The 18,023-nt window shown below is 48.4% G+C and overlaps 1 protein-coding gene across 4 annotated transcripts in view; it reads left to right on the top strand.

Moving 5' to 3' along the window:
* Chd6 (chromodomain helicase DNA binding protein 6) overlaps window positions 1-13,798 on the top strand; it is a 140,874-nt gene extending 127,076 nt beyond the window's left edge. For 3 of the 4 annotated variants that reach the window (XM_048349354.1, XM_048349355.1, XM_048349356.1), the window contains 4 exons: window positions 775-1,227; window positions 2,366-2,557; window positions 3,452-3,571; window positions 10,488-13,798. In XM_048349354.1, coding sequence (XP_048205311.1) covers window positions 775-1,227; window positions 2,366-2,557; window positions 3,452-3,571; window positions 10,488-11,384 — 1,662 coding nt within the window. In that variant the 3' untranslated portion in view covers window positions 11,385-13,798. The remainder of the gene's footprint in view (window positions 1-774; window positions 1,228-2,365; window positions 2,558-3,451; window positions 3,572-10,487) is intronic. The other variant, XM_048349357.1, reaches the window with a different exon arrangement.
* Window positions 13,799-18,023: the final 4,225 nt, after the last annotated feature.

Below are 18,023 nucleotides of genomic sequence, written 5' to 3'. Positions count from 1 at the left end.
TGACTAGTTAGAGGAGAAAGGAGGCATGAGGAGACAGATGTCTTTTGATGAGAGAGTTCAGTGTCAGCTGATAAAAAATGAGTCATTCAAGGCAGGAATGAGCATTTCTGTCAACGCAAGTTTGAGATAAATTGTTGGCACACAAGTTCTCACTCAGCTGCATATTGGATTAGCACAGGACCTTGGAAACCTACTGATTCTGAATTAGTCTGGGGTGTGGCCTGAGTATTGGAATTTTTGTTGTAACTCCCCAAATGATTCAATGGACTACTGATACTGAGGATCCCTGAGTCATAGCATAAACTGCAAACGCAGTCCTAGACTAGAAACCTGTTATTCAGGGGTCAATGGCTCATGCTTGTAATCCTAATGAAATGGAAAGCTGAGATATGGAGAGTTGAGATTCAAGCCCAGCCCAGGCATACATGTAATACCCCTTTTCAGCCTATAGCTAGGTGCAGTGACATGCACTTGCGTCCTGGCTTCATAGGAAACCGAGGTCATCAGGCTTGTAGTTTCAGGATAACATGGGCAAAAAAGTTCAAGACTCCGTCTCACAGGAAGGAACCGGGTATGGTGGGGGATACATGTCATTCCAGCTATAACAGGTCTCAATATAACCAGTTCAAAAAGAAGGCTGAAGTCATGGCTCATCAATAGAGCGCCTGCCTAGCAAGTATAAGGTCCTGAGTCCATACCCCCACAGAAATGGTAAGGGAGGAAAAGAGGGTGCTCAGTCTCTATCCTAGGCTTACTTCCTTTATGTGTTTGCAGGAGAGCTTTGTAGCTCCAGTATTCACAAAAGAGGAACAGAAGCACAGACGTCCCTATGAGTTTGAGGTGGAAAGGGATTCCAAGGCTCGGAGCCTAGAACAGTTCTCTGTCACCCATGGGCACCCTCCCATCGTCCTTAATGGCTGGCATGGGGAATCAGCCATAGACCTCTCCTGCTCATCAGAGGGGTCCCCGGGAGCCACATCCCCTTTCCCAGTGAGCGCCAGCACCCCCAAGATTGGAGCTATCAGTTCACTTCAAGGAACCCTCGGCATGGACTTGTCTGGGATTCTACAAGCTGGCCTGATCCATCCAGTGACGGGACAGATAGTCAATGGGAGCCTAAGGAGAGACGATGCGGCCACGAGGAGGCGGAGAGGGAGGCGGAAACCTGTGGAAGGAGGGATGGACCTCATCTTTCTGAAGGAGCAAACACTCCAGGCAGGAATCTTGGTGAGTCTAGGAGGCCAGTGAATAAAAATACTAACCTTTCTACACACAGAAACACACCCTTCTTCCTCACATACCTAGTGTTTCCGTGTGTCCCTTTTCTCCTTATTTCAATGGCCCTGTGTGTTTTCTTTTGTTTTAAGGTACCTTCCATCTTTCTAGAAATCAATAGATAATAACCGATTGATGGCCCTTGATCTGCATGCATTCTGGAGAAATGAGCCAGGATGTCTTCTTATTTCAAATGGAATCAGGTCTTGTCATTTCCAATAGAAGCAGCCCAAACCTTCCAGAGTTCCAGAAGAGCCACTGGAATTGAGGGAGCAAAGCAAGGCTCACAGAGTAGAGATCCGGGAGGCAGGACCAGCTGAATGTTGGTCCTGGCTCTACTGCTTGACATGGTAGGTGGGCACTGCCACGCCCCACGCTGCTCCTCTGTGAGGATTCCTGGAGATCACACCAAGTCAGTACATTCTAAATTCAGAGGAGACCGTTGTAAGCCATGGAGGAGGTCAGAAACCACTTAGTCAAGAGAAATCCAATCCACTTTAGACATGTATAGTCCATAATGCTGTTTTTTGAGTTCCCATTTGTCAGATTTTAAGCCCAAAAGGAAGGGTCACAAATCATGCATTAAAGAATAATAATAATAATAGCCAGTTAACTGTCTCCTGTCTATTTTTTTTATCTATCTAAAACTATGTTCAGCTTTTCATGATTGTTCTATTGATCCTAGCAACAACCACCATGTGAAAAATCAGTCTTTTATAGATGAAAAAACCTGTAGATAGAATCGGGTGAGCAAACCTCATTGTAGCCATGAGAGGGGCTGTGAACAGGTGCTGTGGCCCAGAAGCTAGAGTGGGACAGTCAGCAATAGGACAAAGATATGTACACTGAATAGGATTAGCTGGGGTGGAATTAAAATTGGCCAAGTAGACCGGAAGAAGGGCATTCGGGTAAAAGAGCACCCACCATGCAATGGTGAATCAGTCGTGTGTGGGTTTCCAGTTTAAGCACTCCAGCAGTGATACTAGGATAGGTGGGAAAGTTTAAAGAATACTTGATGTGCTTAACTTTTAGGGGCTAGTTTTCATTCCATTGTAATTGAGCTGCACATACTTGTCATTCTTTCATCCAGGAAGTCCATGAAGACCCAGGACAGACCACCCTGAGCACCACACACCCTGAAGGGCCAGGACCTGCCAGCTCAGCCCCTGAGCCTACAGGAACAGCCAACAGCCAGGCTGAGAAAGCCATTCCCAGCAAGAGCCTGCTCGACTGGCTGCGGCAGCAGGCGGACTACTCTTTGGACATTCCTGGATTTGGAGCAGTAAGTGTTGGGTGGTGCCGCCTGATGCTTCTGCTAACAGGCTGCTGACTTGGTTTATCATTGAATGCTGAGGGAGACCAGACATGAAGGCCGTTTGGGACAAATTTGTGTTGATTGAGAAAGTACGTTTTTGTTAAATCCTCCAGGAACAGAAATTACAGCTCATGTCCTAAGTAAGAATACTGTCCTAAGTAATAGATATGCAAAATATTAAGAGGGCAGGCAGGCCTTACCTAAGTTTAACCACTTGAGTCCACCCCCCCCCCAAGAAAAGTGGCCATACAGTAAGTATATAAGCTTTCAGGAGTCCTCAGGGTGCATGAACTGTACCACTTGATGAAAAATCTCCAGATGAACACATTACTGCTCTTTTGGTGAGGGGGGTAGGAAAGGCTGTATTCTGAGTTTACAGCTGTGTAGCCTTGGGACTTGGCCATCGCATCTGCTGCTTTTGCTCTTGAGTCCTTTAAGTTAGAACTCTTGAGATGGGTTCCTGAGTGCTGATATTTTCCTCTTGGTTTTTCTCTTCTTCCCTGCTTATCTACCCTCCACCTTCTTCCCTGGGCCCATCTGGGGAATAAGATGTGTAAGCAGAATGCACAGGAAAGAGGAGAACAGATTCTCAGGTGCACGCCTTCCCAGGCAGCTGTGGAGAAAGAGCCCACAGAGAAGGCCCCTGGGAAGCTGGAGGCCGGGGGCTCCGGTGGCGAAGCCTAGGGCCCAGCTTGCTGTCACCAGGGTGCTTCAAGGAGAAAGCCTAGCCGAGGGCTGGGGATGCTGTCCCATGCAAAGTCATAGGGATGAGCAAAGGGCAACAGCAGCTGGAAGGCCTCTCTCCCTCATCTGAAGACTGTGGCAGAATGTTTTGTAATATTGGTCTCCATTGCCTCCTAGAGTTTTTCAGATAAACCAAAGCAGAGGAGACCACGCTGTAAAGAACCTGGAAAATTAGATGTCAGCTCTCTGAGCGGAGAAGAGAGGGTTCCTGCTGTCCCCAAGGAGCCAGGACTGAGGGTAGGAGGAGGGCCACGGGTCTGGGAGCAAGGGACGCTTCGTCGTTGAGCCACCCCTTGCACGCTTGAGAGGAAGGCCCAGCTGGGAAACGTTGCCAAGTGGGTAGCTGGTGGCATTTTGGCAGTTGATAAATAGTAGTAGCCGTTCCTGGGCATTGCGGAGCTGGGTGTGAGTCCTGTGGCCATAGGTTTTCCATGTTACCTGTACCTCCTCAACTGTGTGAGGCTTGATTTTTTTTCCCCACTCATATTTGTAACTTACCAGAGGGGGAGGGAAGGAGCCTCAGCCCTCAGCGGCAGGCTGTTTCTAGTGTTTAACAAATGTTCATGGAGTATTTTCGTTTCTTAGCTAAATTTTTTTGATGACTGCTATTTCAGACATTTCTTCCTAATGCTTCCTCACTGACAAAAAGCAGCTGAGCTGCCCTTTTTCTTCTTGTAGAATCCCAAAATTGGAAGCGACTTCAAAGATCTCTGCAGAATCCTTGCACGGTATAACAAATCTGAGTTAAAAAGTTTACAGATGGCTTACAAATCTGGAATTGAAAAATCATTACCTCTAGGGGGCAGCAGTAGCGTTTCCATCGAAAGCTTGGGCAAGTTGCACGCCCATGAACTTTTAACCTCTCCAGAATGCACTCTGCCCAGAAAGGACTTCTGAAAACCTTGGTGGAGACCTTTGCTCCTCCTGGGCTGGCTGTTCCATGAGCCCAAGCCCTCCAGTGCTCTGCCAGCTGCAGCGTTCCCTAGAAATGAGTCCCCTTCCCTGTGGGATCGCCTGAGTGTGACTTCTTATTTTAGCTTTGGAGGACCACCCACCCTCGCCCTAGTCATTTCCTCCTTGTGCAGAAAGTTGTTATTCAATGTTCCCAAGGAACTTGTCGCTGGCTTTGTCTCTCACCCAGCAGCTCCAGACAACTGTTCTTGCTCACTATACCCACCATCTGGAGGGAAGCCTAGACCAGTCCTTCCCAATCTTGCTTTACTCTCAGAAAACATCCGTACCACTCTTTTCTTAGATACACTTTTACTCTCCAGGCTGATACAGCTTCCATTTTCATTCTGTCTGTTGTCACCTTCTGTGTACAGAGTGTCTTAGTGAAGGGGTCAGATCAGACAAAGACCTTCCATTCATGCCCTGCTGGAATTCCTGAGCTCTTACAGACATGTTCAAATTGATGGTAATAATTTCTTCACTTGCCTTTCCATTTCTCTGTACATGTCTAACCATTTTCCCAATGAGAGAAATTAACGTCCATCACCCTTCGGCGGATGTTCACTCCTTACCAGAAAAAATAAATTTCTAAGCTGTTCTTGCAAGCCAGCCTCCTCTCCGAGGAACCCGTCCCCTCCCCCGCCTTTGTTAAATAAACAGGTTCCCTGCCTGGAAGCACTGTCTGTCCACCTGATCCCCAGGGCTGCTCACCTTCTCAACAGAGCCAAGCACTGGTGGCTCCCACACTGAGTTCCACAGGTCTCCGGGGACTCAAGCCCCCTCCAGGTGTGCTTTCCCTCCCTTCCCACATCATTCTGAAGGCTTCAAAGTTCAAGGTCAAGATACTGCAGCCTTGGTATCTGGTGATGAAGGCCTTGCTGCTCACAGCCAGCCATCTTGCTGCCGTGTCCTCCCGTGGAGGAGGAACAAACAAGTTCTCAGGGCTCTCCTAGGAGAGCACCAATCCATCCACAAGAGCCGTAGTCCATCTATGACTGCACAAATGCATCCATAAGTGCTTGGCCCCTTGCACTCATCACCCCAAAAGCCCTTACCTCCTCATACCTTTCCAGGGTGGGATTGCAACATACGAATTTGGAGAGGATACAGATGTGGAGTGTGGAAGAAAACATAAGCTCTCTTCTAGAAACAGATTAAAAAGCCACACAGAATGTCTTCCTTCCTTTGAGCTTCCATCGACTTCTGCTTTGTGTTCTGTGGTTTGGCTGAGGCCCACCAGACCTGGCATAACCCAGACTACATGAAAGACAGGGGAGCTCAGCTTAATAATGTCCAGGACTTAGTGCTTGCCCATTAACTACATGTCACGTGCACATATTTAATATAGCTTATATTTGTGAATTTCATAGTATATATTTACGTATCACTTGTGAATAGTTTTTTGCTGAATTACCTGGCAGTAAGTCGCAAATATGATATGCCAATCCTAGCTTCTTTAGCATGCATCTTCTAAGAACATTTTCCTACATAATTATCCCTATTACCACACAGGACCATTCATGATATCTAGTATCTGTATTCAGATTTTGCCAGTCATTCCAAAAGTGTCCTTATGAGCTGGCTTTTGTTCCAGTGTGGTTTGCTTTGCTTCACTTTTAGGATTTCTAAGGGAGAAGCCACATACTACCTTTAGTTCACTCCGTGATCCTGCTAACCTTTCTGTGAAGAGTGGGAAGGCTTTGATCAGCAGCACCCTTCTCTGACTCCCACCCAAGAGTTTTAGAGTTGGGATAAATGCTGCTCTGTATTGGTGAGGGTGTTCTTGAGTTGGAATGCCCATGCAATCATCTGGAACGCAGCTTTGCCTCCAGTGTTGCTCGAACACAAGGACTCTCCCTTTCCTTACTCTCTCAGCCCTCTCCCCAGGCCTCCCCTGGAATCACAAGCAGGTTTGCTCCCAGGGTATAATTACCAGGAGAGAGAGCTGCCAAAGCCCAATTTGGCCACTGTGTGTGGTCGCTGAGCTGCTGGGAGGGGCACCTGCCTGGGCTGGGCAGCAGCTGGGTGGCTGGAGTGACTCCCCTTCACAGGAAGTGGTGAGTGCAGGCTTTCTCTGCCAGCCCTCCTCTTGTTCTGTTGATGGTGGGGGAGGAGGGGTTGGACACAAGGCCCTCTGACTTGCTAGACAGGCACTCTACCGCTCGAGCCACTTTACCAGCCAGCCTGCCCTGGGCCTTTCTGCTGCTGATCTCCAGCCATGCCTTCATAGCAAGCTGTCATTTCTGAGCTGTCCCAGAATTCTCTTAAGTGTCCCTGGTTCTCAGCAAGGACAGAGAAAAGATTTTTTTCCCCAAACATCCTTATGCCTGAAGAACACTCTGTGCATTTAGTCGTCAGGGAGGCAAAGGTCCTGTGGGGCCTCGACCCATCTTAGATGAGCTGTCTAATTCTAGCTGTCCTGATCAGGAACTTAATTCAAATTATATTAAAGATCCAATTTATAGACGATTGTTAGAAAAGATGGTGGAGGCATGGCTCATCATGTGCTGGGCTGTTTTCTTCCTAACTGAAAGATGTCTGGGGTGGAACGTGCCCTTGGGAAAAAGCCTCTCCCCATTTTCCTGCCCCTTGGCTATGGGTGGGCTTCAAGGAAGAGGTCTCAGTTGGAGAAGTCCTGGAATGGATTTGTGCTAAATAGGAAAGGTCATGGGGCCAGCAACAATCCCAGACTGCACAATCTAGAGAAAGTAGCCAGCCCAGAGCAAGGACCAGCATCAATGAGCTTAAGACAGACTGGGAGCAATCCTTCTCACTGTCTCTGTTTCCAACCAAGAACTAGAAGGAGCGCTTGCAGCATACGCAAAGATAAATCAGCCTAGCACATTGCCAATGGTTGATAGTATTGGGAATAAGTATCATTGCATGGTAGGGTGTGCAAAAAGGCCCAGGCTCTCACCTGCTCTGTCTCTCCCATCTGGACCCCAGGGCCGTCCCAGGGCCCTCAGTTTTGAAAGGGAAGAGAGACAAGTGTAACTTTTGCATAGATTTCTCCAGCCAGGGCTTTTTGAGAGGTTTCATAAAGCTTCCCATATTGAACTGTTGTGTTTTTTTGGGAAATTGTAAGACAAGTGTGAAACTTCATAAATAACTATGTTTGGGGATTCAAAACTTTCAGATGTACCAGGCACCAGTGGCTCACACCTGTAGTCCTAGCTACTCAGTAGTCTGAGATCTGAGGATTGTAGTTCAAAGCCAGCCTGGGCAGGAAAACGACTGTTATCTCTAATTAACCAGGAAAAAAAAAAAAAAGCCAGAAGTTAAAGTGTGGCTAAAGTTGGTACAGTGCCAGCCTTGAGTGAAAAAGCAGAGTAAGAGTAGTAAAAGACCCTGAGTTCGAACCCCAGTACAAATGTACACATGCACACCTCAGATACTCATAATTTCACCATCCATCCTGTAAATTACAAGTTCTCTGTGAGTGGCTGTGGTGATAGTGCTAACTTCGGGGTAGGTGTAATGATTGGTTGAGACCATGCAGCAGAGCCCTTGGATTAGATGCGGACACTTTGTTAGTGGCAGCTAGTGTTTCTCGTGCTGCTCTTCCTGTCACCACCAAACCCCCAGCACCGTTGGAGGTGCTGTATGCTCCCCATTGGGGAATGGACATGTCCAGAGCTGCTCCTCTTGGAGCTCACCACACATGTCCCCACAGCCTCCAGAGAGCCTCCCAGAGAGCAGTGCCGCCAACACTCCTACAACTGCCCCTCCTTTATATAATAGTTCAAGGAGATGGGAAACCATGAAAACAGTGGGAAGTGCCAGAGCTGTGAGTTCAAGTTCCTAATCCCCCGACTCAGCACTTAGACATCTTTAGCCTCACTGATGTCTCTCTCCACATTCTCCAGGGCTCCAGGCCCTAAGAATAGGATTTCTCTGTCTGACGTTCTCAGTGTGTCTAGCTAGGTTAGATATGTCTCTTTCAGTGTCTCTGGGCACCTCCTTTCTTTCCCCCCAAGAGTCTGTTCTATTAAGGAATACTGCCAGTCCTGCCCACCTCTGATTCTCCAGACAGGAGGCTGTGAACCAGCGAGCTTGGCCTGTCCCTGTCAGATTCCCCCCTCTCTGTAGACTTGCAGGAATAAAGGACGGTCTGGGAAAGGCACCAACCACAGCTTTTCAAGATGGTGGGTTCCCTCATACTGGGGGCCCAGCGAACTCTCCCACTTTGTGCTGCTCTGCTGCTCTACATGGTAGCCCCACGTCCCCGGTGCAAATCCACTGTCAGCCACTCAGGATTGAGAGGAAGTGTAAATGAACACAGGCTTTGTAGAGACGGCAGGCAGTGAGGCTGCCTCCCTTCGGTGTGTTTGGAAAGGAGCAGCTGACTGGGGATCCCTGGCCACTAACAGGGACAGACCGCTTTACACTCCTTCCCCTAACAAAAGACAAGAGACTGCTCGACAGCACCCATGTCACCGGCCTAGTCTTAACCCTATGGATGTGTATGACTCAATAATGACAGGGGCCATGGAAGGCAGTAGAGAAGGGGGTGTGCAGAGTTCTCCATGGCTCAGGGATTATGGGCACTAAGTCCTGAAAGGAATTTGCTCTCTTCCTACCAGGATTTCCATCCCCTGGGAAACAAATTGAGAGCAGATCTATTGTAATTGCAACAGTTTGTGTAATTAGTTCTGCAAGCAGACCTCCCTGTCAGATCCCCACCCTGACCCCTAGTTTCCACCTCAGAGAAGAAAGGTGTGTGTGGGATCTGCCTGCTGCCACAGCGGCGCCAGTCTGCTCCCTGGCCTTGTTTGGCATAGCCGTCCTGGATGGTGGTAGAGAAGGGGCCAGGTATGTGATGGAAGACCGCATTGTCAGTCTAGTTAGCAGAAGGGCTGACGTTGGAGCTGTTTGCTAATTAAGAAAGGTAGAGCTGGGAACCAGTAGCTCACTCCTAGCTGCTAAGGAGGTTGAGTTCTGAGGGTCACAGTTTGAAGTCAGCACAGGCAGGAAAGTCCATGAGACTCTGATCTCCAATTAACCACCAAAAGGCCGGAAGTGGAGCTGTGGCTCAAGTGGTAGAGTGCTAGCCTTGAGCTCAAAGCTCCGGGGCAGTGCCCAGACTCTCAGTTCAAGCCCCTGCACCAGCACAAAACAAAGAGTAGAGGGTTGTGCACAGTGGCTCCATTCTATAATCCTAGTTACTTTTGAAAGGTAGAGAGCAGAAGATCTCCATTCCAAAAGAACATTCACAAGACTCCATCTCAACTGGTGGCTGGGTGTGGCAGTGCACACCTGCCATCCTAGCTGACAGGGAAGTGCAAATAGGACAGTCACAGTCCTGGCCAAGCCAGGTATGAAGTGAAGCCTTGTCTCAAAAATGACCAACACAGAAAGGTCTGGCAGAATGACTCGGGCAGGAGAACACCTGCTTGGCAAGTGTGCAGCCTAAGTTTGAACCACAGTACTACACACACACACACACACACACACACACACACACACACACACACACACACACGTGAAGAGAAGAAAAATAGGTTGTTTCCTTGAAGGGAAACCAAAAAGGCACCCCTTTTGGTGGCATTTACCCAGAAGTGTTCCCAAGTCCCTTCATTTCTGTACACATCCTGTTCACACTCAGTTGTGGCCTCCAGGAGCTTGGGACCTAGGCGTAGAGCACACATGGCTAGTGGACAGTGTCCCTGGGGGCTTCGGAGTTGTGCAGCACTTCACCCCCAGTGACCTTACGTAAATGGTGCTGTCCTTTTTAACCACAGCTGACCTGCTATCCTTGGCATGGCCAAGTCAGGTTTGTCTCGCTCCAAAACGCTCTTCTTCCTATTCCGATTTGCTGCTTCGATGCAGACAAACTCTCCTGTATCAGCCGGAAGGCACCTGCTGCTGTCTGTTGGAGAGCGCACAGCTCTCTGTGTCTCAGGGTTTCAGAGGCATCTTAGTGCCGGCCTCCGCTCCAGTCCTGCTGGCCTCTCACACGGGGAGGCGCTGCTCTTGCCAGTGAGCATGTTGGAAGCACTGGTCGCAGTCACAGGCACCCTGATCATTTCTGTGCCACCAGAGGCACTCAGCCTCTGCAGAGAAACCCTCTGGGCATGTAGACGAGATGCTTCTCCTGCCAGGAGCCATTTGTGGAGCTGTGCAGAGCCCCGGCCACCCCCTGGCCCCCGGCCTCCACCTTCTGTCCAGTAACTTAGCATCTTGTATCTCTGTCCTTTCCCAGGGGTTTCTCCCAGAAAACAAGTTCAACCACACCTTGGCTGAGCCGGTTCTCCGAGACGCGGGCTCACGCAGGAGAGGCAGGCGGCCACGGACGGACCTCCTGAAAGGGCCCGCCGTCGTGGCAGACTCTCCCTCGGGAATGGGGCCGCTGTTCATGAACGGGCTGATCGCGGGCATGGACCTGGTGGGGTTGCAGAACGTGAGAAACATGCCAGGCATCCCCCTCACCGGGCTGGTGGGCTTCCCAGCCGGCTTTGCCACCATGCCCACAGGGGAAGAGGTCAAGAACACCCTGAGCATGCTGCCCATGATGCTGCCGGGCGTGGCCGCGGTGCCCCAGATGTTTGGTGTCGGGGGACTTCTCAACACACCCATGGCCACCACCTGCACCTCCACCGCGCCAGCGTCTCTCTCAAGCACAGCAAAAAGTGGCTCGGCGGCCACTGAGAAGACAGTGGAGGACAAGCCAAGCAGCCGCGACGTGAAAACAGACTCACTAGCGGAAGACAAGCCAGGCCCTAGCCCGTTTTCTGACCAGTCCGAACCTGCAATAACTACTAGTAATCCTGTGGCTTTTAACCCCTTTCTCATCCCGGGAGTGTCTCCTGGACTCCTCTACCCATCCATGTTTCTGTCCCCCGGCATGGGCATGGCCCTGCCCGCCATGCAGCAGGCCAGACACTCAGAAATAGCAGGTCTGGAGAACCAGAAGAGGAAGAAGAAGAAGACGAAGGGAGACACTCCCAACCCCAACCCAGAGCCCGCTCCTGGGTGCGAGAGGGAGCCAGGTAGTGACCAGAACTGCACCGAGGCCAGTGCCCTTTTGCCCCCAGAGAGAGAACATGTGGCCCAGGCTGGGGAAGGGGTGCTCAAAGACTCCAGCGCCACCACCAACTAGAACTTTTTCATTTAAGAAATTCTTGTGACTTGTAAGTTTCTTATCCCATTAAGGTTTGTTACTTCCCTCACTTCACGTTCACAGGAACCTGTGTTTCCATGAGTAATATGGCCTACCTAATTTCCTGTCTGAGAACTATGGTAACAGATGTTCATAGTTGCAGGGTCTTTCCACTTCATGAGCTTAGTGTCCTGTGCCTAGTCTAGGAGGCGCAGAGTTCTTCTGTTACCCAGTGGTTCATTCCAGCAGTCGTAGTCGATGCAGTACTTGTGACACGCCCTCCCCCTTCTCTTCCAAGCTTCCCACTCCACCTGAGGAGGAAAATGGCAAAAGAAAGCTGTCTAGGGATTTGTCGTGGAAGGGACGAAGGACAGAGACAAAGCGGGGCTCTTTTTTTTTTTCCTGCGAGCTCGGTCAAATAGGAAGAATGTAATGAGGAAACAACCAAAAAGCACAGAAAAAGGAAGTGCTGGTGCATTTTTTTTTAATCAGAATTAAAATATGGCCCTATTTTATGATTACTGAGTAGCCTAGTCAGAAGTATATAAACCAACGGTTGAAACATATATATTGATTTCTTTATGGAAATAAAAACCTTACTGCTAGTAATTTCCCCCTTCATTGTTTTTAGACACCTGCAGAAATACTGGCTGACTGGGCATTCCTTTGTGTATCTGGACCCGCCCGCTCCCAACAGAAAGATGACTTTTTAACTCTGAGAGAGCTTAGCACGGCTTGAGCTCCTGCCAGCGGGAGTGGGTGAGGGTCCATACTCCACAGAATGCACGCCAGCTCCCCAACACAGGACCAGGGCTGCTGCAGCCTCATTCTCCCCTGTACATCCTCACCATCGACCTGCCTGCCCAGTGGGTTGTAGCTGTGCTTGCTAGCGCCTGACAGGAGGCCTCCCTGGGCGCTAAGTTCTGCAGTCAGTTATTTAAGGTATGCGCCACCCTTTACGCTACAACTGTGAAAAGTCTTTTCCTCCCTGTTGTTTCTCTGCTCTATTTAGATCTCATGGTTGGCCCCAATTCCACACTATACTTAGCTGAGACTCTGTTGCAGGTCTGCAGTATTCTCTTTCCTTGCTTAGTTCTCCATGTTGAGGAGCTAAATAAGAACTTGTCCGACCACGCCTCGGCTTCCGGCCACCTCTCACGTTGGGCACGTCCCACCTGGTGGGCAGTTTACTTTGGAGACTTGAAACGAGCTTGCGGCTGAGCACTCTGGGGAACACAGGACCTGCAGGGCCTGGAAATACGGCAGGTGTTTCACTTTGTGTTGTCACAATTCGCTGTATTTTTCCTTTTCTTTCTTTTTTTTTCCTTTTTTTTTTTTTTTTTTTTTTTACTGTTTCTGTTACCGTTTTGCTAATTTATCAGAAGGTCCAAATGTTTGACATAACTTTCATTTTGCATTATTTATTTATGATGCTTTTGTCATTGTCTTTTATACATTTGGGGTTATAAATTATGTAAATGTTAAAATGAGCATCTCAAAGAAGTCTGTTCAATCATGAAAATATGAATCTAAATGTATTTTCAAAACTTGGAATATACCAATTTTAAGAATCGAATATATAAGATAGCAATTCCATAATTGATCCTATAAAGAAGAAATAAGCCAGGAATTGAATAAATCCTATTGAATGACATCTCTAGTGCGGATGCTCTGTAAGGCTGACAACAGATTTCTTAGAAATGCTGCTTTCTATTTAACTAACATTGTGTTCCGTTTTGCCTCCAGTGGAAGCAGAAAGGGTTTTTTCAGCTGTTAAATCCTTAAAAAAAAAATCAATATAATTTATTTATGTAAAAAAAATCACTCAATCGATATATTTTTGAACCTTTTAAGTACTAATTTTCTTTTTATCGAGTAGAAAAAAAAATGTATTTGCCCTAAATCCTTAAAATACAAATGCTATAAAAATTCCTGTATCTTGAAAGCCTTACTGCACATGAGTATTATAGACAGCCAGCAGAGCCTGGTTTCCTTTGTTGTCCTTGTGTTCTTGTTGTTGTTGTTGTGTATGGAAAAGCTGCTTTCCCAGGTCCCACTTACACCCCTAGGCGGTCCCAGGTTCTCTCCAGATCGAAGGGGAGAAGCCACCAGCATGCACACTCCTTGTTATACCTGCCGACCTGTATGTTAACTCTCGGGTGTTTAGGCTTCTGTCTGACTGCTGTTGTGACCCTGTCTGCCAAATGAAACTGACAACTCTGTGGATTACTTGCTCTGTAAGGCGTAAGTGCTGCTTTATGATTATTTTGACATTTCCAAGAGCAAAAGCCAAATTTAAAGTCTCTTCAGCAAACTTGAGCCTCTTCATCTAATTCCATATCACTCACAGCCATAAACTCTTCCTTGACCGTTCTCCACCCATGTCTTACATAATAAATTGTCTGTGGTCTTGATCCTGGATTTTTGGGGGGGTGGGGGCAAAAGGTTTTAAAAATCAGATCTGTATTTGAGGGAGTCACTGCTCCTGATATCTCTGTCTCTGTTGCCTGGGTATTTGATGAATGCATCGTGCGTACGAGGCATGAGAATGTGCTCACTGAGCGGTCAGTCGTGAGGCCTGACCTCGCCTGCCTCTCAGCCTGCCCCAGCACAGGTGAACAAAATGTGCCCTGGGCGGGGGTTGGCAGCACCACATCCAGCTCCCACACCCACCCAGCCGATCACTCTTCAGGACCACTTCTCAAGCCCCGTAACGGAAGTCCCGCCTCACACTAGTCTTCTTTCTGCAGGTTAGAGCAGGTCCACAAGACAGGAACACCTTGAGAGCTGAAGTTCTCTGGGCCTTTTTAAGAACACACTGGTCTTTAGCCCTGGGAAACATGGCTCCTCAGCCAGAAAGGGCTTTGTGAGACCTCATTCATGAGGCACAGGGCATGGGAGAGAAAGGAAAGGATGAAATAGTCAAGTCTGAGCAGGGTACCAGAATAGTAGCCTGCACCTGTGGTGGTGCTGGCCACTCCAAAGGCAGAGGTAGGAAGATGTTGATCTGAGGACCAGCTCCAGCGGAAGCACAGACCCTACCAAAATAAGCAAAATAGAGTTGGGTTTGCAGCTCAAGTGGGAGGCCTTAGTTTAAAGCACAGCACTGCCTCTCCTCCCCTCCCCTGCAAAAACCCCAACAAGCTGCTAGCCCAGTCTAGCTTTATGGAACAGCCATAGGTGGGTGTACAGTGGCCTGAAGAACGGGTGGGACGTTGTTAGAGTAAGGCCTAAGGGTACTCTGCGTGCTCATGGGGGCGGTGTGTGTTTGTGTGTTTGTGTGTGTTGGTCCTAGGGCCTGAACTCAAGGCTTGGGCACTATTCCTGAGCTTTTTTTTTTTTTTTTTTTTTTTTTGCTCAAGACTTGTACTCTACAGGGCTGGGGATATGGCCTAGTGGCAAGAGTGCCTGCCTCGGATACACGAGGCCCTAGGTTCGATTCCCCAGCACCACATATACAGAAAACGGCCAGAAGTGGCGCTGTGGCTCAAGTGGCAGAGTGCTAGCCTTGAGCAAGAAGAAGCCAGGGACAGTGCTCAGGCCCTGAGTCCAAGGCCCAGGACTGGCAAAAAAAAAAAAAAAAAGACTTGTACTCTACTATTTGAGCCGCAGCTCCACTTAGGGCCTTTTTCTTTTTTTTCTTTTTTAGTTTAGTGGAGATAATAGTCTCATAGACTGCACTGCCTGGGCTGGCTTTAAACCACTATCTTCAGATCTCAGCCCCCTGAGTAACTAGGATCACAGGTGCAAGACACCAATACCTGGCTCTCTGCTACATTGGGGGGGGGGGCAATCCTGGGCCTTGAACTCAGAGCCTGAACACTGTCCCTGGCTTCCTTTTGCTCAAGGCTAGCACTCTGCCACCTGAGCCACAGCGCCGCTTCTGGCCATTTTCTGTATATGTGGTGCTGAGGAATTGAACCTAGGGCTTCATGTATATGAGGCAAGCACTCTTGCCACTAGGCCATATTCCCAGCCCTACATTTTTTTTTAAGTAAGTAAATATTACAGACCTCTAGTCAAGACTGAGCTCTCTCCTGGGTAGAATAATGGCATATACAGAATCAGGGAAGACTCTTGGTTTCATTCTAGCAGTTCCATGCACTGGGTATTGTGTGTGTTTGCCATAGTGACTGCCTTTGGCCTAGTGGGAAAGCCAACAGGAGCTGCCAAGCTGTCTTGGTCAGAGAAGAGTGAGACTAGACCCCATGGTCCCACTAGCCAATCCTCCAAGTCCTGGCTTCTGTTGCCACTCCAGGGCCTCTTCGCCTCAGAGACTGAACTAAGCGAGTAAATTACACTTGGAAAAACTGGCACTAGTAAAAATGGAACACAAGTGACACACCCTCTGGAAAGGCTTAGGCTTGATTCATTACACTGAATTCCTTAACAGTATTTCTTGCAAGAATTATTTGTTCCTTTGCCTGGTGTGGAAACCACAGGATTTCTTTCTTCAGTTAGAAATAGGATTCACCTGAACCTAGTGACTAGGATTTGTTTCTACATTGGTTGTTCATGGCTTCTCCACACCGGGCTCAGGAGCTCAAGAGCTGAACTCCAGGGCATGCTACCCCAGGACATGGCCGCCATACTTGCAAGTTATTTGCGGACTATAGGAATAGGAAGGAAGGAGTGGGTAAGTACTGGTTCTTACTAGAAAGGCATTTCATGAGGTCAGATGGAAGTGGAACCTCTTGCTGACCAAATAGCCCCTGACGTCTAAGCTCTGCCTCAGTCCTAGTCCAAGCCCTAGAGGACAAGGAGAGGAACTAGAACGAGGAGGGAGGGAGTGGAGACTGGCCAGGAAGTGCAGGGGCGGCAGGAAGCAGCACCCCTCCTCTGAATTATTTTCCTCACCTGTAAAGTGAGGTTGCTGACCATGTGTACCTAAAGGGTGATGCATGGGGCTGGTTGAAAGATGAGTGTCAAGTGCTTATTACTATGCCTATTCTCTTGTGAGTCATTATAGTTACTCCTCTCAATAGCCAGTGGGTGAGAATGGCCAGCCCCAGGGGAGCAGGAGAGGGAGAGAGATCAGGGAAAAGGAAGGGGCAAAGAAGAGCTTCTTCACGTTGCCCCAAGGCAAGTACAGAATGGATCTGGGGATTGGGCTCAAATAACTCTAGGAAAGAAGCCTTGTGGCCTGACTCCATCCCCAAGACCCTACACACAGGAAAGATGTTTGCTTTCCACATGCCCCAGGTCCTGAGTGGACTAAAGGAATAAGGAAGCAGCTCTAGAGCTAGCAGTAGGTGGGCACCTAGATTTGTGATGCCTCAATAAGGGGGAAGAAAAGACACCCCGTTCAATGTGAGTTGCAGAATAATATTTTTTAGTATATTCTATTCTATATTTGGTGTATATTTTATATAATATATACACATATAATATTTTGGTCTGGAAGTCAGATTAAGACTGGGCATCTCATGTTTTATCTGTAGGAGCAGCACATATATCATTACTAGGCACTCCAGCTTGCTCAGTACTTGTAAGCCATGTTCTCATTCCCTGCACTCTGTGTATTAAAGGAACAGATCTAGAGAGGCTAGCCAAGTTCCTTGATCAGCCAGCTAGTCCAAGATGAGTATGAAGCCATTAGCTGACCAATAGGGGAGCCAGGATGGAGTCAGGCCACACCCTCTGCTGCAGCTTCACACAAACATCGTTAGCAAGGGAGAGGGGCCTCCCTCCACCTCTGGTCTTCAGCCACCAGCCCTGAAGCTAAGGAGAAGGCAATTGGGAGATTGTCTTCCTATCCCTGTTGCTGGTGTTGGGGACCCCTGAGGGGCCTTAACCTAGGGGCATCTTCACATCTGAGCAGCTTAGGGCCATGGGGAAAGCAGCTTCCCATTATAACTTGGAAGGAAGGAAGGGTTTGAGTATTCACTCAACTAGCAAGATCTGAAGCTGGGGAGGTGGGCCCAGAGGGTTATCGGGGAAGGAGGAAGTGATATCCACCCATGCTCTGACCATGACCTCCAACCCTGAGCAGCTGAGCCGTGTATGTATGCCACTCTGGGTCACCCCAGCACTCCCTGGCTGGTGCCTACATTGTCAGTCACTGTGCCAGGCCTCAGTCTGTGTTCATAGATGAACAGAGTGGGTAAGTGGTCACTGTCTTCAGCGGTACAACCCATGGGCAGAGAAACAGGAGAGATACTCCCCTTTATTCCATAGTGTAGTGTTCTTGCTCCGGCCTTGGCTCTGGCCTTGCAGCCACAGGCCACACACACCAGATTCCTCTTGTGGAATGGACAAGCTATGGCCCCTGCTAAGAACAGCAATGGTGTGGCTAAGAGACAGACATATTCAAAGAATAGTTCATGGACACAAAAATGCTATCAAATTCAAATTTCTGTGGCTATACATAAGATTTGATGAGTGCACACGGCTATTCCTTTATAGATCACCTGTGACTACCTTAGCACTGGGTATAGCTGAGGTGTCACTGAGGCCCAGTGGCTGAGAAAAGCTAAAATATTGACTATCTGACATTTTACAAGGAACATTGGCCAGTTGCCATCTCACAGTATTAATTTTATTCAGAGATTCAGTGCCGGAAGCAAATCGCTTGAGATATTTGTATTTAAAGACAAACATGTTTTTGTAAAAACCTAATCATACAGTAGAGGGTAAGAT

This window comes from Perognathus longimembris, chromosome 6 (assembly GCF_023159225.1).
Source record: "Perognathus longimembris pacificus isolate PPM17 chromosome 6, ASM2315922v1, whole genome shotgun sequence".
NCBI classification, from domain to species: Eukaryota; Metazoa; Chordata; class Mammalia; order Rodentia; family Heteromyidae; genus Perognathus; species Perognathus longimembris.
Note: the sequence above shows the minus strand (reverse complement) of the source record. Positions and strands in the feature narration are given on the sequence as shown.